This window comes from Strix uralensis, chromosome 1 (genome assembly GCF_047716275.1).
Source record: "Strix uralensis isolate ZFMK-TIS-50842 chromosome 1, bStrUra1, whole genome shotgun sequence".
NCBI lineage: Eukaryota > Metazoa > Chordata > Aves > Strigiformes > Strigidae > Strix > Strix uralensis.
Window position 1 is genome coordinate 97,995,128 of NC_133972.1, and position 27,889 is coordinate 98,023,016.

General features: G+C 40.9%; 1 protein-coding gene across 3 annotated transcripts in view; it reads left to right on the forward strand.

Moving 5' to 3' along the window:
• Positions 1-27,889, forward strand: part of VWC2 (von Willebrand factor C domain containing 2) — a 63,388-nt gene that overhangs the window by 3,003 nt on the left and 32,496 nt on the right. For all 3 annotated transcript variants that reach the window (XM_074893150.1, XM_074893129.1, XM_074893140.1), the window contains exons 2-3: positions 581-1,362; positions 8,116-8,245. In XM_074893150.1, coding sequence (XP_074749251.1) covers positions 649-1,362; positions 8,116-8,245 — 844 coding nt within the window. In that variant the 5' untranslated portion in view covers positions 581-648. The remainder of the gene's footprint in view (positions 1-580; positions 1,363-8,115; positions 8,246-27,889) is intronic.

Below are 27,889 nucleotides of genomic sequence, written 5' to 3' on the forward strand. Positions count from 1 at the left end.
AGAAATGTGCTCACTGGTAGGTATTTAACAACAAAAAAAAAAAAAACCAAAAAACCAAAAACCAAAAACCAACAACCAATAAGCCAACCAAACAAAACCAGCGTAGTTCTGACTGAATAAGAGGTTAATGGAAATCATCGTGCGTGCAGTCAGCGAATAAGGACTCCATTGGGTGATTTCTATTCCGGACTCTGCTGTGTTTTGGGGAGCTCCATTTAATTCAGCGTGCAGCCGTCCTCTTCACGTGTTGTCGTTTGACAGGAAAAATAACCCCCAAACGTGCAGGTTTTTGCATGCACTCGCCTTTGCAAACCCCAACTCCCCGCGGTTCTGTGTGATGCTCTCAGGGGGCCGAAGATGCCCGGTCCGTGTCCAGAGCCCGGCTATTTATAAGACTTGGCAGAGCGGGGGAGGAGGAGGAGGAGGGATGCAGCAGCAGGCTGTTGTTTGCCTTTTGCATAAACTACCGAGGCAGGTTGCATATTGTTAGAGATGTTGCATCGGTGGAGGCGGGAGGTGGGGGGCGGAGGGGGGGGAAGAAGTGCCGAAGCTGAAGTGTTGCTAATCCTTCTCTTCCTAGGGACTGTGGATCTGTGAAGTGCTTCCCTCCGATGTGAATGCAGTGTCCCCTGTGGGATGCAGTAGGTGATGCCCAGCTCTACTGCAATGGCAATTGGAGCTCTCTCTAGTTCTCTTCTCGTAACCTGCTGCCTCATGGTTGCCCTCTGTAGCTCCACCATACCTGTACAAAAACTGGCCAAGGCTCAAGACAAACAGGAGATAAAGGCGAGCCAGGAAAAGAGAGATCACACATCTACAAGGGACAGCCAGACAGGCCCGGGAAAAATGAATGAGATCAGCCGGAGCGGGAGGGAGGAGGGTGGCAGGGACTGGAAGAGCAAAGGGAACAGGAACTACTCGAACAAGGAGTCTTGGACTAAGCAAAAGCAGGCTTGGAGCAGCCAGGGCACGAGCAGTAAATCGGGGAGCATTCAAGTGCAAGAGCAAAGGGATGCCGCTCCCGAGGAACCTCAGGTGGCTGAAGATTTGTCTCTCCCAGAAGCTGTTGCGAGTGTCACTCCCGAGCCTCCAGAGGAATATGCCTACCCGGACTACCGTGGGAAAGGCTGTGTGGACGAGAGCGGCTTCGTCTACGCCATCGGGGAGAAGTTTGCACCGGGCCCCTCGGCCTGCCCCTGCCTCTGCACCGAGGAGGGCCCACTGTGCATACAGCCCGAGTGCCCCAGGCTCCACCCTCGCTGCGTCCAGGTGGACACCACGCAGTGCTGCCCGCAGTGCAAGGAGAGGAAGAACTACTGCGAGTTTCGAGGGAAGACCTACCAGACCCTAGAGGAGTTCATGGTAAGGGCTGAAGCCAAAGGTCGTTTTGTGGGTCCTTCTCTCCTTGAAAGTGACGTTGCGTTCCTCAAGTGCCTTCTCAGCGCTGGGTCCCCCCCTCCCCTTTTCATTTCTGTGTTAATACTTCTTCTGCCATGATGTAAAATATTCCCCTTAAACATGACCTTTCTTGCTCTATGATACTGTAACATTTTTAAATGAAGGGGCTGATCTTTATTAATTCCTTTGGTATTTGCAGTAAAAATTGCTTCTTAAAGGGATGCTACTCGGTGGTGATGTGGCTTTTATGAAATTTTTCAGCAATACATTTGTTTTCTTATTTAACTGTTAACTGTGAAACTTCTACCTTGCAGGGATCGAGCAGGGTTTTGTGGACTGACTTCTATTCCTAGTAATCAGTCTGTGATGATACCTCTTTCATAACAATCATTTGTCTTTAACTTTTTAACCATTTAAACTGTGCTGCCAAGGTTGCATAATTTTTGTTTTCTGGGAATGACTTTGGGCCTTCTTTTTAGTAAGAGCACAGTTCACAATCTGAATTACATTGACACCTAAACAAAGGACTTGAAAAGCTTTATGTTTAGGGAAATCCTTTTAGACTAGGGCCTTTTTAGCGTTATTGTGCAAGGTCATTATCATTGAAAATGCAACTTATTAGAGTGTGCTGAAAAGTTTTGGAGTTGGAGCCAATTTCCTGGTCGCTTACTTTGCCTTTTTCCCTTTAGTATTTTCTTGTGGCTGAGATCTGCAAGCAGGCTCTAAGAATTTGCTTGCAGGTGACTGTTAGATACAGGGCTGGTCCAAAACCCATTTCTGAATACATGCAAGATTTATGAGCTGAGTATGTTGAGAGCGAGCACAAAATCCAGTTCAGGCTTCTGGAAGGTTGAGCCCCTCTCAGGGTGGAGAAAAAGAAAATGTATTTGTGAAGGCTGTGAATAAGTTGCCAGCTCTGTTCTCTGTGGTATTTGCATGTTCTTGGAAACTTAACTTTGATTCATAATGTCTTTCCATGTTATCCAATTTACTAAATAAATAAATAAATAAAGGAGCAGAATTACTCTCTCCAGAATAAATCACATTGTTTCCCCTTGCTCTCTTTAGGCAGTAATGTGTAGAGCACTGGTGGATTTCAAAGCATGGCAGAAAGCGTTGAATCATCCTCCCTTTTCCATGTCACCCTCAAGGCTCATATTCAGCTGTGGGGTGGCAGTTTTCTAAGAGGAAGAAGGTACTTTTAACAGTGGCTAGTTGGTGTGACCCTTTCAGTGATGGATTGTGAGATCCTTCCTTTTCCAGCAAAGTTAGTTCTGAGGGGTGACCAAAACAGTGATGCTTCTGCACATGTTCTCTGTGGGTCAGTTTTAAAGGGTTCTCCCCACTCTTCATTCAAGCTTTTCTAACGAGTTGCATTTCTTTGTCTTTTTATATAGTGGTGTCCTGTTAATGGCTGTAAAGCAAGCCTAAAATACCTTATAGTGTTAAGCGTGTAGTGAGAGAATAAAACCTTAGGGGTCCCTGTTACATTTGAACATGTCTGGCAGCCTTGGTAAAAGGGGAGTGCTGAATGGTGACATTTACAGAAACGTTCTGAGAAGACTTTGGCTTTCAGCTTTCTTTTTAACCCCATTCAACCTATAGCCCTCGTGTTAATACCTTCCTGTAATGAAACATAGGTTCCCTTACGGCTTTGTGTTAGCCAGCTTTGGAAACACGAGTGAGAAGGGATGCCTGTGAGAAGGGGTGCCTGCTTGGGGTGCACAAGGGAAGTTACCGATCCAGTTAGGCAGTGGAACTGCAGCCTGTTTATTCTGACATGTGAGGACCTTGGTTTTCAGTTGAGCTTTGACGTTTGTTCCAGTACTGTGAGCACAAAACTGTAAACGCAGCTGTTTGCCCATGCCACTGCAATCAGTGGAGATGTCTGGCGAGGTAAGGTACAGCTGTAGTCAGATTGCTGCTGCTCACTGGAAGCAGTGGTAAATGCAAGTAATTGCACGCAGTTTCAAAGGTCATTTTACAAGTTTAAAGTTGATGGTCTTAGAGAGGTTACTAATATACTATCTCTTGATTAAGGTCGGGGAAGGAGTTATAAATGGATAGAGATCTGATTTTTCTCTGTCTGCACTTAGCATTTGTGGCAAAGAGTACCAGACATCACTGAAGGAAAAAAGAGGACACCTTCTAACCTTTAAGTGAAGTTATCTGCACAAACATTTATGTATAGATGTATAAATATGCATGCAAGTTTGGGAGTTTGCTTATATAAAATTCATATATGGCTTGGCATGGCAAAAAATTGCCCTGACCAGAGCCAGTGCTAGCTGGGAAGCTGAGTGTGCCAGGGAATGGGAGGTTTGATGCATTTCTTCTTTAATTCACAGTCCTTCCTGCAGACTTTGCTCATGTGTGTGTATGCATGCTTTTTTCTGTTTTCAAAATGGACACATGGATGTTGACACAAAGCACACCGTGAGTGTGGGGGAAAGATGAGGTTAAAGCTGTTTCCATCAGTACCACTCTCCTCTCCTGGGAGTATCATGAGGCAGGGTGGCAGAGGGATCACAGCATCCATACGAATGAAACTGGGAGCAAAAGCCTTAGTTGGTGAAATGCAGTGAGGATAAAATTCGGCATTGGAGCTGGAGATTGCTGAACAAGTGTTCCTAGAGAGGTTTTTCAATCTTACAGTAAGATTTGAAAATGCAGGCTGACTTATAGCCTTACAAGGACCATGAATTATCTTCAGAAGTGTAATGTTTGGGAAGGACCTACATTTTTGAAAGTTGTTGCTTTGTGCATCTTTTTTAGAATTTCTTTGCTACCAATAACTGTATTTATTTGTGAATAAGTTACTTGGAAATCTGGAAGTCAACAAACCCAAATGGATTTTGAAACATCTGTGGTATTTTGAAGGCACACAGAAGTAAGACCAAGGCTGGTATGTTTATTCTTGTCAGCCTAACCTCATTCATGTTCTCCTGAGTTGTATAAGTGGCAAGGAAATACTAAAAAAATTCCAGCACAATAGCAAATAAGTTTGGGATTATGATAGATTTTTTTTTTTTTAATGTAGATGTTTTCAAGGCTCAAGGAACCAAATGTAGATTATGTATTTTTCAATTCAGATTTTTTGTTAGTTTGGTTTGGTTTTGTTTTTTAATTAAAGTTTGTCATGTGGAAAGGGGGAAGAGAAAGCTCAAATTACTTTGGGCCACAACTTCAATGCGTGCAAATGATTTGACGCTTCTTAATGATGACAATTTACATGAAGTTGCTGGATAAATCTGCTACCCTTATTAAGCTACAGGCTTCTTCATGCCCCGCTAGTGGGAAATCTACCTGTTTACACAATGGTGTGTTTGCTTTTTAACAACATCTGCAACTCCATCTATACATCTGCTCATAAAATTCCTTTTAAACGGTTCTAAAGAAGTTGGGGTGGGGGGGTTGCCATCTGTACTCTATTTTCTACAGGTTTTATGGCTGCCTGGTGAATACGTAAGACTTCTGTGCCTCTCATTGTCTTCCCACAGTTTTTTGCATGGGCGGAACTACTGCTGCTATAGAGTTAATAGCTTCATCAGTAGACCACAGAGATGTGGTATCATTAGTCTTCAGAGAGAGGTTGATGGGTGGTATTATTTCCAGTCCAGCCTGGTTATGTCAGATGTGCTACACATGAGTGCTGTCAGGCTGGTCGTTTCCCAGATGAACAACTGGGATGCTCGTTGCATTGGCTGCCACTAGGAACTGCGCTGCAGGGATCGTGCTTACCTTGTGAGAGTAGAAGAGACGAAACAAAGGGCCAAATGTGTCTTTTCATTCTGATTTATTTAACTGTTGTTACATGTACAGCCTGTCTTACTGTCTCTGTCTCTAGTGATGATTATGTCTCCCAAGTATTAAGCTGCCATTAACATGCAGAAAGAAGTGGGGTTCTTCTACAGTTCCTGCTACCTCCCGATGATATATAAAAAGCAATGGACTACCATTTAGTCCAAAGATGAACAGATAAAGGTTGACACTCATACCATTTTAGCAGCCACTGTGGTTTACTTACATGCCTGAAAAGAGCTTTGTAGAAATAAGTACATGGAGACCTTCCTTAACTCTGCTACCATTACTCATATTGGTGGGTTGTACAGATGACTGTACTTATTAAAGGTGTACTATATTCCTCTGAAATCCCATGATCTGTTACACAGAAAGGATATTCATGAATCACATTCAGCATCACATTAACAGTGTACTCCGTTCATGAAAGATGTAGTCTTTCAACTGTATGTGCTGTGTAGGACGGAAGTGCATTATTCTGAATCATCATTAGATAAAGATTAGATCAATTTTGTTTCTCATTCAGTAGTGTTTTGAATGCTTCATTAAATGGCTTCTTGTTCTAGGAATTTTAGGCTTCTGTCAAGTTTGGAATTCTAGTAAACAACCTACTTAATTAGAATATGTTTAAATTTTACAGATGAGAGATTTTAGGAATAACATCTGTGTGCTGTCTTGTTTCCTGATTATCATAAGATACTCTAGTTTTTATATTGCTTCTAATATTGAATGACACAGCTACTAAGCAGTGTCCTGGGAGAGGGAGTATCTGTTGTGGTAATTAGTGGTCATGTTGAACTGTGATGATTGGCAAATTTTCATCTTTTTCGAGCCATGGCAAAAAATGTTAAAACCGATTGAAAGCTATAGGTTTGCCTTGTTGAGCCTGATCCTTGGAATTGAGTTCTGATAGCTCTGGTCAAGTAGGATTCCTTAAAAATAATAATAAAAAATAATCAGTTCTCCTTAAAAACATATTTTCATATTTTAGTAAGTATTGTTTCTGGATATAACTCCAGCAGGACGGATTCTTCCTATTGACTTGTGGATAGTTAGGAGCTCAGGTTTGCTGACACTCAATTTCATGTGCAGTTCAAGTGATTACCTGGAATACCTGAGCCTCTTGACCCTGAACACTGGATCAGAAACCTCCTCATCTGCTGGCACTCCAGCTCTGCAAGTGAATGTGGCAGTTTATAAACCATTACAGGACAAAGTTCTTGTCCCAGAGACTGTAATAAGAATCTGCAGTACTGGGCTGTCAGCCTTCTTGCAGCATTTTATAAATGTATGGTGTGGTGTTATCCTTGGTAGAGAGTAGAGCAAACTGAAAGTGAGTAGCTAGCAAAGGAAGGAAAGGAAATGAATAATAGTAATACAAGCAGAAAGCAACACAGCAGGAGACCCTGTTTAGGCTTTCTAAGCAGAGGGGACAGCGTGAAAGATATGTGAGTGCATAAGCAAATAACAGACCTGGCAGGTGGGAAGAGAAGTAGCAAAGCATGGATGAGCATTTACTTGGAGATGATGCTGTGCAAGCATCAGCATGTTTGAACTTTGGAAGTGAGAAGGATGTGAAAGAGGCAAGCAAGCAGAGAATGGATTTGACAAAAAAATGTGATGGGCTGCCTAAGAAATAGGGAGGAGGAACAGATGATCTGCAAGTTAGACATCTGGACGATTCTTCACAGAGAGTAGTTGGGGTTTTTTTTTAGATTTGAGGTTACTCTGCTTTTGTTGGAGAAATGCAACAGGTGGTTGTTTGCATCAACTGGAATCTGGAATGAAGAAGGGTCCATAAAAAAACTGCCTCATCCTTAATAAACCAAGAATCTGCATATATTATAGATTTAGAGGATCACTAATAATAACATTCAGCTGCATTTTCATCCTGCGCTCTAAGCATGGATGCCAGCGTGGTTTTTTTGGAGTACAGCAATGAGATTTACAGTATACCATTTATTGCTCTTTAGCACCCTTGCTTCCCTCTACATCCAGCTCCTTGTGTGGTACGAGGACTTCAGCGATGCAGTGTGCAGTGCCTGGTCAGGGACAATTAAGAGGACAGCTGGAATTGTACATGTGCTAGATGCAGACATTTGAAAGTCCATTTTTTCCTAAATAGGGCCTTGATGCTGTTTTGTTTGGAATTCATTTCATTGAAGTAGGTCATTCAAGTAATTATCTCATGGTACTCCTGTTCTGTAGAGTTCTTCAAAGCCGGTAACATTTCAGTAGGTAAAAAGGGTGACCTGTATTTTGCTTTACCCCTTTCTTTGAATTGCAATTTCTTTTCAGAAAGCTACACGTGTCACAAGAATGAATACAAATACAGTTAACCTTTGGGAAATACTTGAATTCAAAGGAGGTTTTTTTATGACTTCTCTTTGAAAATGATAATTTTCAATGAAATGCAACTTCCTGCTACCAAAAAGCTTTCAAACCTGGAAAAATTGCAATAAGGATTTCCATTAAAAGAAAGTTCATATTTCGTTTAGCAAAATTTTTCTTCTTTAAATACAGTATCTTCTGCTAAATTACTTTTCGAACCCCTAATAGAATTAAAATGGCTTTCATTTAAATTACAACCTTAATTTGCTGGAAGTTCATTAGAAATGTGGTAGGGAAATTTTTGCTTTACTTGTGTTAAAAGTCTAAAGTGTTCTTGTTCACAGGATCCCTTTGACCTTCCCATTTGGTGCACAGGTTCAGAGCAGAACCTGTTATTTTTCTGCTGTGGTTCTGTAATTTTGCAGGTGCCCAGCCTCGCTCTCTGCATTATTCAGACCATAAAAAGCATTTGTTTTAAAGTGGGGAGGAAAAAGAGGTGACGGAAAGAACCATGCAGATAGGAAGGTAGACATTGCATGCTTCAGAAGGGCATTAAGTTAAAAAGTGACTGGATTTGTCTTTCAGGTTTCTCCGTGTGAGAAGTGTCGCTGTGAAGCCAATGGTGAAGTGCTGTGCACTGTCTCAGCTTGTCCCCAGACCGAGTGCGTGGATCCGGTGTATGAACCCGATCAGTGCTGTCCTATCTGCAAAAATGGTAAGTAACAGCTGCAAAACTAGAAGGGGGCTTCTGTCAGAGAGATCCATGTTGCTCCATTCTAGTTTTGAAAAATAATTCCGGTATTTTCCTTTTTCCCCAAATGGAGAAGAGTTGTGTGTGGATGGTGTCTTCCTGGTGTGAGGAGTCACATCTTCCCTTGACTGGGATGGACTCAGTTATGACCTACAGGGATTTTTGTTACCCAGGAGACAAATCAGGTGTTAATACCGGATATTCATGTGGCTTTTGGATATACATTTTGCATGAAATCATTGTGGTTATGTTTTATATAGGTACACAAAATGGAACTCAGGCTCTTCATGTTATCCACCTTTCATCATGAGCAGGAAAAGTTACTTTTGTTCTCCCTTCTTATTTGTTCCCCTTTCAGAGATTCTTCTCTTTTTTTTTTTTTTTTTTTTTTCCTGAGGCAAATCAAATGTACCTTATTGAGCTCATTTAATTTTCATAACTAAATGAATTAAACTCCCAAGTTTAATTGAATATTTTTTGTAACTAAATTAGACAGAAAGTCTCTCTACTCCCAGCAAGGGCTTGCATTAGATCAAAGTCTTGGTCTATTTAGAGGAAAAAATTACATGACACTCTAGCTCATCACTTATAAAGAAGAAATGATAATTTATTAATAGAAATGAAAGCTGCAAAATCTCAAATGAAATTATATTTGAAATGAAAAAAGACATTTAAAAATATTCAGATAATTTGTAGCCATATATTATTTCTCTAGAATAGGTAGGTTCCATTACATTAGCTAAAACAAACTGATTAAAATTGTGGAAAAGCTAGGGGAGGAGAAAGTGTACAGCATATGCTTCCTGCAAATTCAACAGTAGATGATAAGGGATAGTTAATTGCATTGGAGGAGTTTCATTTGTATGGGTATAAAAGTAATTGCTTCACATCCCTTAATTGGTTGTTAAAACCCTGAAGGAATTTGTTCTCGGCTGTTCAGCTTAAGGGCACTGTGCTTTTGGAGATGAGAACAGGCATTTTTTGAGGCATTTAGGGACAGCGAGAAGGGCTAAATTTGGGAGCTGGTGGTGTGATAGCTGGCCGGTCCAGAGGATCCTTTAGCGCTTGTTTGATGGCAGCAGCCTTCCCGAGGTGCTCGCAGGCTTTTTGTGTGCACCACTCTCTGCTGCAGCTTCTCAGGTCGGAGTGACTCTTGGCAGGGAAAAGTCTGTTTTCAGTTTCAGGGATGGAGTTACAAGCATAACGTGTCAAGTCTATGTAGTCTTTCCCTCTGAATTCCACCAGCAGTGTTGACACTGTTTGGAGCTGGATTGACTTTCTGTCAGTGCACGTTCTCCCACAAACATCAACATAATGCACTTCAGTGGCCACCTCCCAGTGGTGGCTTGCCTTTGGATTAAGGTGGTACAGCCGTGTGGGGCTTGGCTTGGCTGTTTGCACAGATTCCCTGGCACGTTTCCCCGAAGTGGGGCCTTTTAAAAAAATGGTAGCTAAAACATGCCTTGGTTGTGAGCAAGCTGCCTTCTCTCAGAGCGCTAAAGCTGAATTACCCGAGTTCTGCCTGCAAGAAAAGAGTGGTCTTGTACTCAGCTTCTGAATCCCCAGTATTACTTGCATATCCCACTGGGTATAACCACAAGCTGGCATCCCCTGACCCAGTTTCAGACCGAGGTGACCAGAGCTGCCTGTTTCCAGTGAGCTGTACTGTCACTTCTCTGCATGTCAGAGAACCAAGAGTGGCTTTCCTTGTCAGTTTTTAGACAAGGAAAAAAGCCATTAACAATAACAACAAAAGAACGTAGTTCAGAAGCTCAACTGTTCTGGTTCAGCAGCTTTGGTATAGTATCACAAAGAAATTTCTGAGGAATCCTCTCCATCTGGGGAGTGTATTTAAAAAAAATGTGCCAGGCCGTTTGCTTCCAGAGCTTATTTTAAAGCTTGGGACACGTGCAGTTTGTAAGGAACTTCAGTGAATTGCTGAATGTTTTTAATTAGATTGGAGCAAAAACCTACTGAGCAGGAAAACCTAGCCTGCCTCATCCCCTCATTTTCAAGCCTACTGGAACAAATGCGCTATGAATGTGAGCAGGGAAATAATCGTCGCATTGTGCTTCAGGGTTGATCGTTGCAGCAATGACATCAACAACATCATGTTAGTGACCCAAAAGAGCTTGGGTGATGTACAGGGAGCTCAGCTGCATAACCTGAGTGGTGGGAAAGGTGGAGCTGTGGAAAGCATACAGGTGAGGTGACTGCTGTCATGATCTGCATGCTACCCTTGGTAGAGCAAAAAGGGGTGAGAGGTGAAGTTCGGGTTCTCTACATCTACTAATATTTGTGTGTTAAAAATGCACACAATCCAACTCTGCTTTCCCTCCCTTTCCTGACGCTTTGTAACATACAACACTTTCCCAATTTTCCTGGCCTGTGGATTGCTGGCAGTGAACCACCAGAGTAAGAGCTAAGCAACTGCATCTGTCACGGGTAAGACCACATACAAATGCCTGATCAAGAATTATGGAAGACATCTAGTGAAAGCCTGCCATTATTAGAAATTAATGAATTCAGTTACTTGGCAGGTGTGAGACATTGTGCATTATCCCTTGTGGGAAGGAGGGAGTGTAGTTGACTTCCCCAGCCTGATTCTACAAAAGTGCTGGCAACCCTTCAGATGAGGGTTGGAGAGGTAACTGCACATCAGGCTTACACAACTGCACGCATGTGTCGGTACAGACTTACTTTGAATGTAAGAAGTAGTGAATGGAAGACTTGCAGAGCAAAGAAGTCTTACGTGTAGGATTTAATAATCTTCTATCACAGCTTCCAAGAAGGATCTTAGATACTTCCATAGCTGAAGATGTTATTTTCTTCTTTGTGGTCAGGGACGGGTAGTACTTTAAAGAAGTATCTGCTCTGAAGAGTAGTCTGTAGAAGGGATAAAAGGTGACACCTCACTGAGAAAAGGTTGGGGACAGAGGGAAATGGAGGAGAGACTTTCTTCTTGTGTGGGTTGCTATGTTGAGCTCCATGCTTTCTGAAACCAACAGCAGCAGCAACGAGAAAAAATGTCCAGAAAGTTAAATCTGACTTCAGAGAGTTTCATTAAGTAACAGACGCCCAATTCAGATCTCCATCCTGCTTTATGCTACTAGCAACATAGTTACTTCTGTGGAAGCCATCCCTGTTCACAGTGATATTTGTAAGCTCAGAATCTGGTACAGACATTTCTACAGTTCGTATGGAGTGAAGGGTAAAGATAATAGGCATACAATTCCCTTTCCATTAGGAAAAGTCTGGGCACTTGTTACTGATTCATTTGGGGCAGTGGAAGGGGGTGGGGGTAATACTGAAAGTGAATTATCTTGCTAGATTAAATTACCTTGGTTGTCTGTTCCACTTCTGTTTCCAGTATGAGAGCCCTAATAGGCATATGCAGCTGAATGCCACTTTGCCTGAAGCGTGCAGTCGCGGAGCAGTCGATGGAGTTAAGGGTGGCCCTGCTCCTGTCAGTGTCTTTGCAGGAGGATGAGATTAAACCCACAGCCCATGTGGAGCCTGGAGGGGGAGATGTGGTTGCTAGACCAAAAGCCATTTTGTTCAAAGGCCCCAAGAGATTTTTTTTTTCATTGGCTGAAAGATTGCCCCAGATAAGATGAAGCTGATCCTGGTGCCTTCCTGGCATTTATCTGTGCGTCAGTGTTATTTCTCTGTCTGCAGCAGGGAGAGCTGAGCTTCTCCTGTCAGCGAAGGCTCGTAGCTGTGCAGTCAAAAATACAAGTGCAGATGCCCAGGGGGTCAGGTGTGTTCTCAGGGCTGTAACATCCACAGGAGGTGTCTTGTCTGTTCTCACTGGCTGTGAAAGAGGGAGACTTCACTCTGGATGCAGTCATCTTGGTTGCTTTAGGTGGGATGAGTCAGGACCTCATTTCATGTTTGGGTTCATAGTTGTGGTTGAAATATGTGTGTCATGTCGTTGAAATGGTTGCCACTAGTAAGGTGCAGGTCTAACATGATGTGGCTAGAGAGGGTAAATGGTTATGGTTTTGTATACCTGTACTGTGAGGTTGACTGACTGAAACTTGCTTTAGTACCTTTATGTACAATTACAACGTTCAGGCATGAGGTGACTTGAGAGTGCCTCTGAATGGCAAGTGAGGACCTTCATCTGTATGAAGGAGGTCTCAAGCAGGGCAAAAACCTGATAAAGGCTGACAGAGCTGCTCTCCCCTTTTGCAACAATGGGACTTCGTCTCACTGCGGGACTCAAATCTATTAAAAAATGGTCCTGGTTGAGGTAGTACCGTAGCCCTGTAAGCTGTTGTCCCTCTAAAATCCAGGTGGAGAGAGGGTATGTTGGGCTGAGGGACCTGTCAGGCCATGCCAAGGCTGAGGATGTTTATTCAGGGCAGATAATGGCAGCTGCACCTTGGCAGCTCTCACATGAGCTGGCTGTTTGCTCTTCCCTGCAGCCCCAGCTTTGCTCACCATGGAGAATCTGACCTGTAAAATTTAATGTTCTTCTGCAGTGTGTTTAAATAAAATATGATATGCCCTTGACCGTATATGCCTTTATCTCAGCAATGAAGAAAGTGTCATAATGCTGTCCAGGTAGAGGTCAAGGCAGGACTGTTGCAAACATCAGGCATTTAGTTGCTGTGAAATTTAAATAAACAGTGCCTTTCACTGTCCTTTCCTCCTCTTTCTATTTTAATTTTAAACACCTTTTTTCAGTCACGCTTTTGCAGCTAATTTATACATAGCAAAGAAGACCCAGAAGTTTTAAAGCCTGAAAGTGGTTCTTCAGTCTACATTAAGGAAGGGATCAAATTACGTGGTCATGGTGTTCTCTTGTAGGTCTAAAATATAAAAATCATAAAATGATTGTAAAATCTGGTTTATAAGATTGAAACAGTATTTCATTTATTAAAAAAAGGAATTTACATTAAAAAAAATAACCTAATGAACAAGAAATCATTTCAAACTAATCCCAGTTCCACCCATACTGGATACGCCAATGCGATTTGTTCCCTTCTGATGTGTTTAGTTCAGGTATTTGTATGCTGGGTAGAATTTGTTCCATGTTTCTGTGTGCATGAGTTGCTTAGCAAAAACTTTTACATAAACTTCTTACTTTAATAGCCTGTATTTTACAAAATGATTTATAACATAGGACCGTTAACCAGGAAATATTAATGTTTCAGGTGGAATTAATGTTTCAGGGGGAAAAACACCATTAAAGTTGCATGAACAGCTGTATGTGATTAAAATTGCCCAGTGAATATGCAGGTAGGCTGAAAAACTGTAGCAGATATTTTGGCAACTGTTTATTGAAAACAAAGGAATACCAGACTTGCTTCTTTTAGGCTGCACTGGGCATTTAAAGTGGCTTCTAAATCTGGTAGGTGAAGTCAGTAAACTAGTTGCAGTAGTTTTTGGTGTTTCTGCTGTGATGAAGTTCAGTCTGTGTTGTCTTAATTCAAGGATTTCCTTTAACCCTATTTCATCTCTCTGCTCACCTCATTTTCTCTCTCTACTTTGGGAAAGTTGATGGCTACACAAGCTACAATGTGCTTCCTGTGGAGAAATCACAGAATTTTCTTCTTGTTCCACTTATTCCACTTAGATCAGAACCTGTTTAAATGTGCATGGATTACCACTGCAGACTGGGCTGAGCAAAAACTTGAGCCAAAACCACATAGGCTTTGTCATTTCCAACTCACATACGTGTGCATGCATGCATGCACATATGGGATCCAGTATTGACTTGTTATTTTCATATTGAGCTGGTTAAGTAGTGGTAGGTGTTATTATTTCCTCTAAGGGTATTTATCCAGTGTATAAGTTATGCTGACTTTCAGGGTATATGGTTTTTTTTCCCTAATGGTAGAAAGCTGTCAGAGAATGAGCAGGATCTGTCTGAAGATGTTGCGAAAGTACCCAGTTATACTGAGTCTAAATTGGTTACCAGGACAGATCTATTTATATAGTGTATGTGTATTTATTGCATATACATATTGTGTATATATATATATTTTTTTTTTTTTTCCACCATGAAGCCAGAATGCTTTCAGTTGGGAGTTCTGTCAAAAGGCAGCAGTAAGTGTCCCTGAGTGTATAGCATCCAGTCGTTTTGCTCAGACACGTGAGGACCATCAGAAGTTATACTAGTGTTCGGTATTTAGAGTAGTACTTTATAGGAGAATGTAGAAGAGCCTATTAAAATATAAAAGCAGTGTATCTTATAAGCTTTCCAGAACTTACTTTGCAATATCTTCTCATTACAGGCTGCTACAGTGAGCCTGAGAAGCATTTCTTTGGCAGTCAGTTTTTCTCCTCTTACCTGATACTACAGGCTTTAACTCATATATCACAGCTAAATTCTGTTGTATCAGTCACTTTCATGGCAACTGCTTGCAGGGGGTGTCACTTTACTGTGGGTTGAAGCAAAAGTCGATGATGTGCCCCAAACAGTTGTGTAGCAGTTGACGTCATGCGTGTGGGAAACAAGCTACCAGCTCCTCATGGTGGAGTCAAAAATTCAGTGTGTTGTGGCTCCTGGGCTCTTCAAAGATTTCTTGCTTCAGCCCCAGAAGCAGAAAAATGAAAATGCTCTTTGTGCTGATAGAAAAAAAGAAACACTGAAATGCTTGGATGGAGGAGAATAACTTTTCTGGCAACTGTCGTGTATTTTACAAAAAAAAAGGGGGGAGGGGGAGATAGAGAGAGAGAGAGAGAAGGGTCTGATGTACCATATGATGCTCACCACGGCAGTTTCACATATCTGGCATTCCTGGATGCTGGTTCTGGTTCAGACAAGAAAGTGCCTTCATGCTAATATCCACCAGGGTATTGGAGTAAACAGTGTGCTATTGCTTGATTTTTCTTCCCTGACAGCTTCTCTTTTACATAGAGACGGATTTGGGGATTTGCTTGTTTTCTAGTGAAACAGCTAACCCATGCTCCTCAAACTGAAGCTTTGGGGTTCTTTTGGTTTTTGGGTTTGTTTTTTAAGTTATATAAGAATTTTCTGAGTTTGTATTGCAGTTTTATTTACACAGATATATGGAGATAGGTAAGATGTTAAAAAAAAATCCTGGAGCTCACATTGTGTCCTCTTCCTCCTCCACGTGCTGCCCCCAGCGTTTGTTCTTTGCCATTTGAAGAAATTCAGAAAACGAAGATTAAGGGAGTTGAAGTTTTTCCTACATCCAGTCTTGTTCTTTATACTGTTCATTAGAGAAAGTATTGCCCGTGTTAATTTTGCTCCCCCATTCTGCTACTGGATGTCTATTTTAATTTTGTATGTGTCACTAATTGAAATTGTGTCATAGATTTGGGGGGCATGTATGATTCCAAGGTCTGAAATACTTGTGTGCATCTTGCTGTATGCTATATCCTCGGAATAATATTCGCTATCAGTACTATTTGATTAAATTATAGCTCTTAGATTCTGAAACCCCATGTTGCTCCAGATTGAGTTATCATAGGTTAATGCATTACCCCATGCTAGCTGAGCCACTGTCACTGTCCATGTGAGATCTGTTATATTCTTTGCAGATAGTCCTGTTTGCAAACAGCAAGTATTTACTAGCTATGTACTACAGAAATACAGTAATAGGACTACATGGCTGATTAGTATTTTGCAGTGTGATTAAAAGGAGCAATGAAGAAAGATACATACCTTGTGTGTTTTTCTTTAGATTCTTTTGGGTTTTTTCATTGCTATTTCATTATGCTAAATGAGGCATCCAAGAGTTTGCTTGGCTTTGAGGGGAGGTGGAGGCTTATACTAAAGTGTTGTGGTATGTTAGTATATTAAAGTACATCCCTCTGATGATAAATGATATATTCAAAATCTCCTTTTACTTCTAAGTGCAGTGTAATTTTCTCTGCTTATTTTTCACAGGAAGTTAAGGTTTAGGTGTTAAGGAAGATGTGAATTGATTCAGGTGACTTACTGATTGATGGAAGCAGGGAATTGGCTGATTTCATTAAACTTCATTTCTTAACATATTGCTCTTCTATGATTTGTGCTTTGCAACCACAGTGGCCTTTCCACGCAGTGCAGGATTGCTAATGTGAGGTCTGCCTTCACTCCTTGTAACTCCTCATTCTCTGGGATATGTCTTAGGTCTCTTATGAGCATGACAGCAATTTCAGAAGTTTTCTTCCACTCCTGTTTGAACTGCATTTGTAAAGGAAGTACAGATCTGATGAAGAACAAGAAAACCTGTTTCCTTTCCCGACATGAGTTTGACCAGAGGCTGACTTGTACACCTCTGCCAGTGTTTGGAAAAGGGTTCTGAAGGAAGAAGAGCAGTGGGTTCTTAGGGGAGAGCCTAAAAGCCTCTGGTATTTTTTATTATTTGTAAAATTGCAGTGCTTGTTTCTCTTGTTGCTCTAAATAGCATCTTACTGCTTTAAACTACTGCACTGGGGAACTCCCCTACACTGTGTGCAGTGAGAGTCCTGAATTAAGTCCCTGACAATTACCTTTGCCCAGCAGGTCAAACATCTTTATCAGCTGGAGACTCAAGTGCTTTCCTAATTTAAAACCTTGATCTTTTAAGTTGGAAGCAGCTTTTACTTTGTGAACCTTTGGATTGCTTCCATGGGGGTAATTATCCGTGCAGTTTTGCTTCCTTGAGCATGTTCAGCTGTACAGCAGTGATTAAAGAAAAAAAATGGAAAAGAAAATAACGGTTTTTAAGTAATTCCTTACCTTCACCAGCACAGTTACCATAATGATTAGCATTCCAAAGCCGATTGGCAACCAAAAACTTTGATTGCTATTTTCATTTAGGAAAACTCTAATGTTTTTGGTTTTTTGCTGCCTACACTGATGCTAGTTAAATTTTCATTGGGGAATGACTTCCTACAGGAAAACATCACATTCTTCTAAGTGCTCCATTCTTTTGCTGAATCTTCAGTTCTGTTTGCTTGTTTCTGTGCCTGTAGCCCTTGAATGGGCAGGCCTGTTAAGACACAAATAAATCCAACTTACCTTACAGTCTTGTAGATGATGAGTGTTTTTGTCCTGCATTATTTTTTCTTGTGTTGCAATACATTGCTATTGCATGCTGGTTACTGAGGACCTTTCTTTGAAGTACTTGCAAGCAACAAGTCATACGCTGTTCATCACCTGCAAAAAAGTGTATCTTCACTGCATGCTCACCCAACATGTGATTTAATTTCTTTTTCTTTTCCAATGGAATTGATCAGATGGAGCAGTGGCAAGAAGAACAGAACAAACAATGCATTGTAACAGGACTCAAAATACTATTTGGTGAATAGCACTGAATAAAGAATATCTATATCCAAGCAATTCATTTGGGGCCTCTTGTGTTCAAAATACTTACTCACAATGTTATCTTCTTTCTCAAAGGTAGTTCCACAAGAGTGTGGTGTTAATTGCTTTTCCCAGAAAAAGTAAAGGTATTACTTCTTATGATCCAAAATAGTTCCTTTCTGATACTATGATCTCAAACCCTCTCAAACATTTTGAGTTCAAAAGGGAAATCACTGGTTAAGCTGGGCAATTTTGAGGGAGATAATGCAGTTAGTGAGTCCTATTAAAGACTGAACAGAAAGAAGTAGTGGCTGCTAATGATATCTTATGAAGCCAAGTAACAAGACAGCACAATGGTAAATGAAATTCAGCAGAACCATATGGCAGGTAGTGAAAGAAATTGCTTGGGTATTTTGATGACCTCTTGTTAAGATTTCTGCCAAGTTGTTTTAGTTAAATATCAATGTGAGATGCTGTATGTAAACATCTGTCAGACTTCATTAAGAAAGGTTTGCATTTATTAGAAGCATGCTATTATATAAAGACTGGTTCCTCCCACCTGATCTGTGTAATCTTCTATGTTTGCTGAGCACTCAGCAAGAAGAGGTTGCAGAAGTACAGAGAAAAGCAGCAAGAAAGCTGAATATTTCCCTGTGAGAGTAGATGAGGTCTCTAGTAGTGATAGCACATGAATTAAAAATCATGTGATAAAGTGCGGTACTGGGTAAGAGGGATAGTACCAATGAAAATCTTCCCTGTGTTCACAGTACAAAGTTGAGGGAGAAGCAAGAAAATAAAAAAACATTGTACATCATAAGTTCTCTAATGCACCACGTAATTAACCCATGAACACACCACAGAAGATAGTGCTGATACACAGTTCCCTAGGATTAAAATAAATATCATTTCTTTGATAGAAGGAATGAATTACCTTAACCTAGCTATGGTGAAACTGCTTGGGGTGACATGCTGTACAGCCTAGTAGAATTCTGCTTATAGGAGTTCATTTTCACATGAGCAGAATGTAATGTTACTGTCTCCTACTGCCCACATCTTCGAATTTTGTTTTTGAACTGCCTCTTCTTAAAGCACTTTGCAGAAAAATGATTAGGCTGTCTTGACTTCATCCCAGCCAAACCCATCCTGGAAGTACATGTACCTTCTTGTTAAGGCAAGAAGACAGACCTAATTAAGAAATCTTTAAAACAGCAGCAATCCTTTTCCCACACAACCATTGCACAATCATTGTGTTGTGTGCTGGGACACAATAGCACGTTACTTGGTACATGCAGATGATACAGACGAGACCTAATGAGGATGCCTTTTGGCATAGTCTTCTTTCAGCTATTCTATCAAGCTTTATTTAAATGACCTAAAGGTAGGTCACTCATAAATTGCTTGTGTAATAGCTATCTGTACTGCCTAAGACTTCTGAGATTGGTCAAAGGACTCTGTAGTTACAGTTCGTGTGTGTTTAATACAACCTACTGAAGGGCTAATTGAGGGGGAAGAAAAAGGCTCAGAAGCAAATAAATTATAGCAGTTTATCGAGTTATTTGTTATGTCAATGCGATAGAGAATGTGCCACCCCACAATGGAAAGCTAATTATTTTCCTGCCATGGCAGCTTGCTAACCTGATATATTGCTAATGAACGGATTAGATGGGGGTTTGGCAGCCACTAACATGAGCGAATGATTGTTTTTAAGACCAGTTCATGCTGATGCTGAGGTCCAAGCCAGGTAATGATTATGACAACTTAGAGGCAATTCTGCATCCATTATTTAGTGTATCTATCTCTCTCTCTTTTTCCATAGATACATAAATCTAATTGTACATGTACATCCCAAAGCACTCGTACATACAGCTGGGATACTTGGGGAAGTCTCATTACCTAGTTTGTAACCTAAACATTAAATCTGCAGGTTGGGTTTTGATTTCAGTGTGTTTAAATAAGGTATGTTTTCCTTCTCCCATGACTTGTGTTTTGCTGTGATTGGGTAAGCTGCTAAAACATGGAAGAATCATCAGGTCTAAGCTTTGGGGGAAGCAAGGTCCAGGTGTGTTGCCAAAGGCTGCCTGGCTTGCTGGCAAGCAGGCGTTTTTTGAGTGCACCATGTATATGACTGTGGTACTGAAAAATAACCACTTTGATTTTTCTTGCTGGCAGCTCGTTCAGCAGAGAAGTTTTATCTGTTGTGCAATTTTCATTATGAGCAGGTGATGTATTTGTCAGTATGAGAGGACTTGTTAATTTCACATCAGTTGTGTGTTTTAATCTTCAGTCTTTTCAGTTAAGTTTGTTCTGACAGCTGATTCTCTCCAGTCAAAACGATTGGAGAGTGAAGTCAATTATCTTGAAATACATGGGTTTGTATTTGTGCCTAGGTATGACTGATTTGGCTTTAGCTCTGAAGTCTGTTGTGGTGCACAGTCCCTCAGGCCCCTGGTGCTCTTCCCCTGGCTGTGCTGCTGTCTGTGCAGTCACCTGGCTACAGCTGTGCACCAGCAGATGCTTCCATGAAATTCCTTGTGGTATCAGCTAAGTGAACAAGCAGTCTGGCAACCTATACAGTCCTTGAAGCAAGTTTTGGGGAGAGCAGGAGAAGTTTTCTGGACTCTGGTTTTGAGGACTGCTACCAGAGACAATTGGGATGGATAGTTGACAGAAAGTGAAAATCTCCCCTGACATAAGTCATGTTAATGTAAATTAAATACACAGATTACAACATCTGGATGATGCAAAGGGCACCTTTATAGATTCAGATGACATAAAACCCACTCATATTTACCCCAAGCTGGGATCAGCTCCAAAGGTAGTGCTCACCCTTTGAAGTCCAGCTGGCAAATTTCTAGCCTCCTGACTAAGCATGTTCTTTATACGTGTGTGTGTGTGTATACATATGCTACAGGGATCATCAGACACCAGGTTAAATGGGGCTCTGAGCAACCTGACCTAGTGGAAGATGTCCCTGCTTATGGTAGCAGGGTTGAAACTAGATGATCTTTAAGGTCCCTCACAACCCAAACTATTCTGTGACTCTACGTGCAAAGACGGTTAAGTGGGCTGTGTACTGGAGTGGCAGCTGTACCTTCCTCACCACTTTTTTGAGACAAGGCAGTTGGCAACTTGCTGTAACATGCTCATCCTTCTGTATGGACTATATTGAAATGGATACATGGGCAAAATACCTGCTCCCATGGGTGTACAAACCATCACACTCACATTTTGCAGAGAAAGCTGCAGGAGCACTGTACCAGGAGCTGCAAGGCTACTTTTGCTACAGAGCATTAGAGAAGAGGTTCCCTTGGTATTACAGTCCCCGAGATGAAAGATGACGTTTTGGCTGGTTGCCTGAAGATGTGGGCAGTTGTCAAGTCATTAGTTGTGCCTAGCTTATGCTGTAGTGCAGGGGTTCTCAACCTTTCCTTCACCGCGGACGCCCTTTAAATACCTTTTGTGTCTGTGGACCACCAAGACTTAATTCAAGATTTAAATCACTAGACTGCATCAAATGTTTATTTCAGTTTTCTCACGAAGGGTCTTCAGATTTGGAGAGAAGGGGAAATAAATTAATCTGTTAATGCACACACTCCTATTATAATATCTTTATTGCAATGATTCCATATGAATTTAAAATACGAGTATCAACACTCTTTTTGCTCAAATGGCCTATTTTATGGTATTTTAACATGCTAATTCTGAATTTGATGCCAATTTTTACATTAAAATATGATGAAAAGTTTTTACAATTCTTCTCACTTCCCCTCTTGTTTGTCTGTGCTCAGTCACCATATATTTTTGTTTATGGGTCCAGGGCCACCACTTGGAGGAACAGACTTCAGCCTCGTTGTGGTCCTAAAGAGGGCCGTTGGGTTAAGAAAATGTCTTTAAGAGAAAAACTGCCTAGTGAAAGTGGGTCCCACCAACCATACTAGCACTGACTATACTAGCATGTCAGGGCAGGTTGGGGTTGGGGGTGGGGGCTTGAGTATGAGAGGAGCATTGAGGGGAGTGGGCTGTGGGAAAAGGAGACGCAGTGCTTGCTGTGGGCCAGACCAAATGTTTCTGAGCTGGATGTTCCCCACCCCTGCTTTAAGCCTTCGTGGACCCCCTGTGACGACATCGCAGCCCCCCAGGGGTCCTCAGACCACAGGTTGAGAACCACTGCTGTAGTATATTTATTACAGTTACAAGGCTCAAAATCTAGTGTTTGTATTTCCTTTTTGTTGCCTTTTCCTCTTTTTTAATAAGTGAAATCAGAGATTTGGATTTAATCATAAAATTTCTACAGACCATGGTCTGTCACCCGTAATTCACCTGTGACTGTAACTGGTGAATATACACGAGCTGGAGGTCCCTCCTTGGCTGCATGCTCCTTGTGGTGGGGGTAGCTATGGATTGGAGATGCAAGAGCAAGAGTGGCCTGAAGATGCATTCCCAACTGGGCAGCCCCATGAAAAGGTAAACTCACACCTATTGTCACTAGAGGTCAGTGTTAAAATAATTTTAAGGTCAAATCTCTTCTTACCACGCAGTGGTTGTGGCACAGGTGGGACTTGTATGAAATGTGTAAAATACTGAGTTTAAATAGTTGGGTTGAGTCATTTCATACATTCTTGTAACCCCCTTGTTTTGAGGGAGTGACTGCTGATTTACCTCCAGATCAATGACAAAATGATTTGATCTATTACCTTTTGTTTTCCCTCCCTGCTTACTTGTTTGCTTTATAATTAAAAATCTGTGTCTCTTTTTGAATTTGTGGGTTAGTTCATTAGCAGAGTTCCAACTGAATAACTGTTAAAATAATTTTCAGCTGGGGATTGGGAGCAGAAGTTAGATACGCAGTTACTGTTATGATTCTGTTGTGATTTGCCGGTTTTTGCACATCAGCAGCTGGATATATAGGAGGTGGTGTCCATGTGTATGAGTGTATCTTGTGTGGAAACATAAAACTTCCTCACCAAAGCCCTCTCTCTAACTTTGGCATAGGTCCCTTCAATCACTTGTGAATATCCCAGCCAAAGAAGAACTATGTAAAAGTCAGATCTTGCTGTGAGTTGAATTTGAGTATTTAGTTATTTTGATTTTTAGAATATGTGTGTTTTGTTAAAATCAGGACTAGCTTTTGACACCCAGTTTTTCCTTGTGGAAGTAATGCTTAGAGATGTAAGTCTGAAATAGCAAGTTGAATCCGTTCATGCAAGAACGTCCAGTGTGTGACCAAGTGGAGCTGCATGCCTGTGTTGGGGTATGTAACATGTTTGGAGGCTGTGCTCGTAGAGGGCTTCTGGATAAACTTTACTTTCTAGCTGCCTGGGAGTGCCAGGCCATGGGAGTACAGGAAAAGATGCTTCCAGTCACTGCAGATCACTGAGCCAGCCCTAATCTCCATGGGAGTGATGGGACTCTTGAGGAGTTGCTCTTATCTTCTGCCTGTGAACTTCCAGAGTTGCTTGTCTTTGGAGTTGTGATGTGTCCTTTGTTCATAGCAGATTGCACTTTGCAATAATTGGCATTGTGTCTAATCCTTTCTGGTTTAGCGCATATTGGCATGGAAAAGAATTATATGTCATAATAATACCTGGTAAATAACTGAGTAGCTTCGTGTGAATGTGATTATTCATCAGTATGGGTTTGAACATTGTGGTACACATCGAGGAAGGAGAAATTGACTTGGTGGGCAAAGGAAGGAAACCTCCCTGATTTCAGGGAGAATGCGGTGTCTCATGTTGCCTTTGTAACTCTAAAATAATGAACTTATTTTCAAACATAAGATTATTTGATTATATTTACCTTTATAATTTCAGATAAAATAGTGTTATTTAAATGGGTGTCATGCCTTCCATTTATGGAAGGCAAAATGGCATTTGCATTTTGTGCTGTCTCAAAGCCTTGACTTCCCCAAAATTGTTTTAGTGTGACAAACCAGCCTCAGTGATAATTAAAGAGAGAATAGCTTAGCATAAATGCATATATATGTGCTTTCATCATTTTCATAGAAAGACAGCTGAGTAGTTCCCAGCAGTGAACTCTCAGTGCCTATTTTCCATTAAGAAAATAGAAGAAATACTTAAAAATACCCAAATCCCAATGATTTCGGCCCTCACGAGATGCACCCACAGGAATACCAAGCTGCTGGATGTGTCAGTATAGATGGATTTCCATGGATTGTTCGGGAGTTTGATAACATGACACAGATTTATTCAAGTTCCATTTCTGGGGTATTTTTATTAGGAAGGTCAGTGATCTGTCTGAGCCTAATTATCCCATCTGGCGAGTGTGCTGGAGGCACACAAGTTTCCTGCAGTTCATGTGCACAAAGAAGTGATGTGGTTAGCACGTTATTTATTCAGCTCTGACAACTCAGCTGAATGGAAAGGTATCTGCTTCCAGCTGCATTGCCCAGGGTAGCCTTAGATGTGACTCAGTGAAAGGACTTAAGTTTGCATCTCCAGCTTTATGGGGAGAGCTTCGGGGAGAGCTTACTCTACTGTTCAGCTATTGGGACTCTTGTTTCACCCTAGTTTTTTTAACTCATTCTTTTAATGGTCTCAGAGGACAGTTAAAAGCTGTATGTTGATTCAGAGCTTCTTTTCAATTTTTCAGAAGTTTATTTTATTTTTCTGGTACCACTGAAATGTTAGGTGTATTTTTCAGAAAGAACTCCAGGTCTTCACGCTGCAGCATCATACAGCTAGCATTGTCTATTTTAAGGCTTTATACAGACCTCCACGAGTACAGTATATAGTCAGCTCAACCATCTCCAACGCAGTTCAGCCACACAGTGCCTCTGTAATGCGTAGAATTAGTGTTGGTAACGAATGTTAGTGCAGCAAGTACCATGTCCATGGTCATGCACACACAAGACATGGACAAAAAAGGAAATGTACACGTTAACTCTTGTGTTGTATATTAGCATACAAACTGCTAAAACCCGCCCTTCTTTCCTGGGGCATCCATTCAAAATACCAGCCAAAATTAATATGGATTACAGGCAGTCAGTATATTTAAACTTTCACCAAGACTGTGTGCAAAACCGAAATCTTCAGAGACATCATTATTAATGAAGCTGCTCAGTCATATGCAATAATATAGATATATATTTTAAGACACCATTTCCATGCTTTGTAATCTTATTTCAGTTCTGAAAAGAATGTAATATAATTCTTGGTGGAAAATGTTTTAGATAAATCTATGAATTCAGTCAAAGCTGTATATCCTTTATCTGCTGCTAAGCTCTTTCATTAGTCGCTCTTGACAAAACAGTGCTATGTAAAAGGTGACAGTCAAACTGATAAAAATCCAATTTTCTTTGTTTAACCAGGAACAGGTGTGCAGCCTGTGTATTTTCTCTATGAGCTTTGAGACTGCTGACGGGATTGAGATAGGTCTGTAGCTATCAGGTTTGCGGCTTGAATTCTGTCACTGGCCATTTTCCCACTAGTATGTACTATACTTATTAGCGGAGGCACAGAGAAAAGCCATGCCAAACTGTGGTAAAGATTATATGCCCTAGAATGATAAAAGAAAACAAAATACTATTTTATCCCAGGAACGTGCTGATATATAGAGGTTTTGAAAAACTGTAATAAGGGAGGGAAAACTCAAAAGAAAAGCTTACTTTTTTTTATTTTCCCCACCTCTGTCTAGAATTTCATAAATGAGTAAAACAGAGTGTGCTAGCCCTTGTTACGTCTGTGTTTGTAAACATGAAGACTTGTAGAGAGAGTAAACCCATCTCTTCTGGTGCTGCAATGAAAATCTGGGTGCTTTTTCTAGTATGATCATGGAAATATGAAATGTTTCAAGAAAAAGCGTATCAATCCTTTGTTTGGAAGTCTGGGGTACCTTGGCTGTATGGAACAGAGTAACATTGTTTCCTTTCCTGATAAATTTGATTTGGTACACTGTAACTGTTCAAAGCAATTATAATTGCTGATACTTCTCAATCATCTAAGCTGATCTTTAATTCTGCCAACATCTTAGTTCAAATAGTACTTAAGTAATTTAAGGAAAGGGGATGGAATGTATAGGAATGAGGAAGAAATAAGAGAAGAATGAAGAGGAAGAAATGGTGGAGAAGGAGTCAAGGAAGATGGGAGAGGGAGGATTAGACTATGACATGCTGAAGAAAAAGGTTGTGTACCCATAGTGAGGTACGCAAGAGGCGCTTTTACTTGCAGTCTGATGTATGTTCTTGTTATCTGTGTTTGGGAGAGAATAATATACCCAGACGCAGGGTCAAGTCCAAATGTTTGCAAGTGAAGAATGAGGGAGTGTGAGGCATGGAAAGCAGAGCTGTGGTGGCCATATATCCTGTACAGACCCTGCATCTGCTTCACTGGCTGTAACCCTGCAAGGCAGACAGAAGAAAACTGCATGGTGCATGTGTCTCTGTCTTCCCTGAATCCATCCTGCACTCCTGCGAGCACCAGATTTATTTCATTGTTTTAATCATCCTCAACAAAGTCATCCATCAGCATCTTAAAAATTTCCTCCTAGGATAGGAGCTAAGCAGCCATTTTATTGATGAGCTTATTGAGATTTTATATGCATCTGACAGTGGCTTTCATCACAGCATGGTTCTGTTGCTTTGGCAGGAGAATTTTATCTAAAATGTATGAAACAAAGCGGGGGCTTGGCACAGCTAAATGTTTTTTAAAAAAAAAGGAAGTTAGTGGCAGAGATCTGTAGTCAGTAGTGGCACTGGGGTATTCAAGAAATAGAACTATTAGCTGAAAATTCATAGGGTTTTTTTGTTTTGGGTTGTTTGGGTTTTTTTAATTAGTTACTGCCTTTAGTCAGAATAGATTTTTCATGACCATGGAACTAATTGTGAGCAACAGAGGAACTTAAGGAAAGATTGAGTGATTTAACTCTGAGTTGTTTTTTCCTGGGTAAACAGACAGGATGGTTTTTGTTATTGGCAAAAAGGTTTCAGTGCTGCAGGTTGTAAAGGTACCATTTTGGTTTTTGCAAGCACAAAAATCACAAGGACATTGTTTTATTTTTAGGAGAGTGGAGGAAAGAGCAGAAGCTGTAAGATGCAGCCCTACATGTGAAGTATCCTTTAAGTTCAACATCATACTCAAATTCTGTGTGAGGTACTTTAGGGACTCTCAGATTTTCAGTGTCTAGGGCAAACATCCTGAGCATGAGAAACTCAGGGAATAGGGACCCAAGGACGTCTCATCCATTATGAGTCCGTGATGTCCCTACCAGTTATGTTTGTCACATCAAAGCTGGTGTTGGCTGGAAAAAAAGTATTTGAGGTTTGGGGAACAATTTGCTTTTTCTTCCCCTTTCATTTTAAGGAGATGACATCCATTTCAAATGGGAAGTGCTGAAACAAGCGTTTCTGATCTGTCTGTTGTCACCTGTAGCTCACGTGAAGTTTCTGGCAGTGATAATGGATTCATTGCTTGGATGCAATTACTCCCTCCGTGCTGCCTTTGTGTGGTTTTATGTTTGCTCACATAAGTCACTCAAAAAGGATTTCTAGCATAGATTTCCTGATCAGATGAAGTAATGTATCAATGCCTCCTTCCTCATACCACATGGTCAAAAACGTCGCTTGCTTAGAGTCTCGGGGCAGCTTTCACTGTGTTTGCGATTGGCTTGTTTATGTTGGCAATAGCACTGAAGTCTCTGAACCTGTGAGCCAGGACTAGGTTAATTAGTACATGTTATGTGAGTGAAGAATAGAAAATAAATCCCTCCTTTAACAAGTTTACAGTCTTGTTATTTTTGTTGTTACATTGTTATTTTTGTAAATACAATTCTTAATGCCACAGTCCCCAAACTGTCAACTCCTAAACTATCAATTGCCTATCCTGTACACACAGTGGTTTTCTCACCCCGGTAAGTCACGTTTTATAGCCACAAAACATAGGGGATTTGGCTAACGTTGAAGGATATGAATCAAATATGGAGGGAAATTCCAATCATTATTATTATTCATGAATGGGACAAATCAGTACAGTATATTGGTAATCCTGTGCCAACATGAAGTTTGAAAGTACTGAAAAAATAGAGTATAGCATCAATCATTTATCTGGAAACTTGGCCAGTGAGTGAAGCAAGGAACCTTCAGGATACCTTTAAAACTAATTATTATTCACTAACATACTTATTCCAGTTTAATAAGCTTGCTTATTTGACCCTGACTTCAGTCTTTAATTGCTTTCATTAAGCCACAAAGGTGTCAATGTTTAAGTAAATGAGGAACTTTCCACTTCTTTGTCCAATCTATTTATTACGAATATGTGTACTCAGACATTTATTAGTACCATCAATATTGCCTTGCTGCCTGGTTTATTTGGGGGGGGAAAGAAAAGTATAAGAGGTATTCTCAG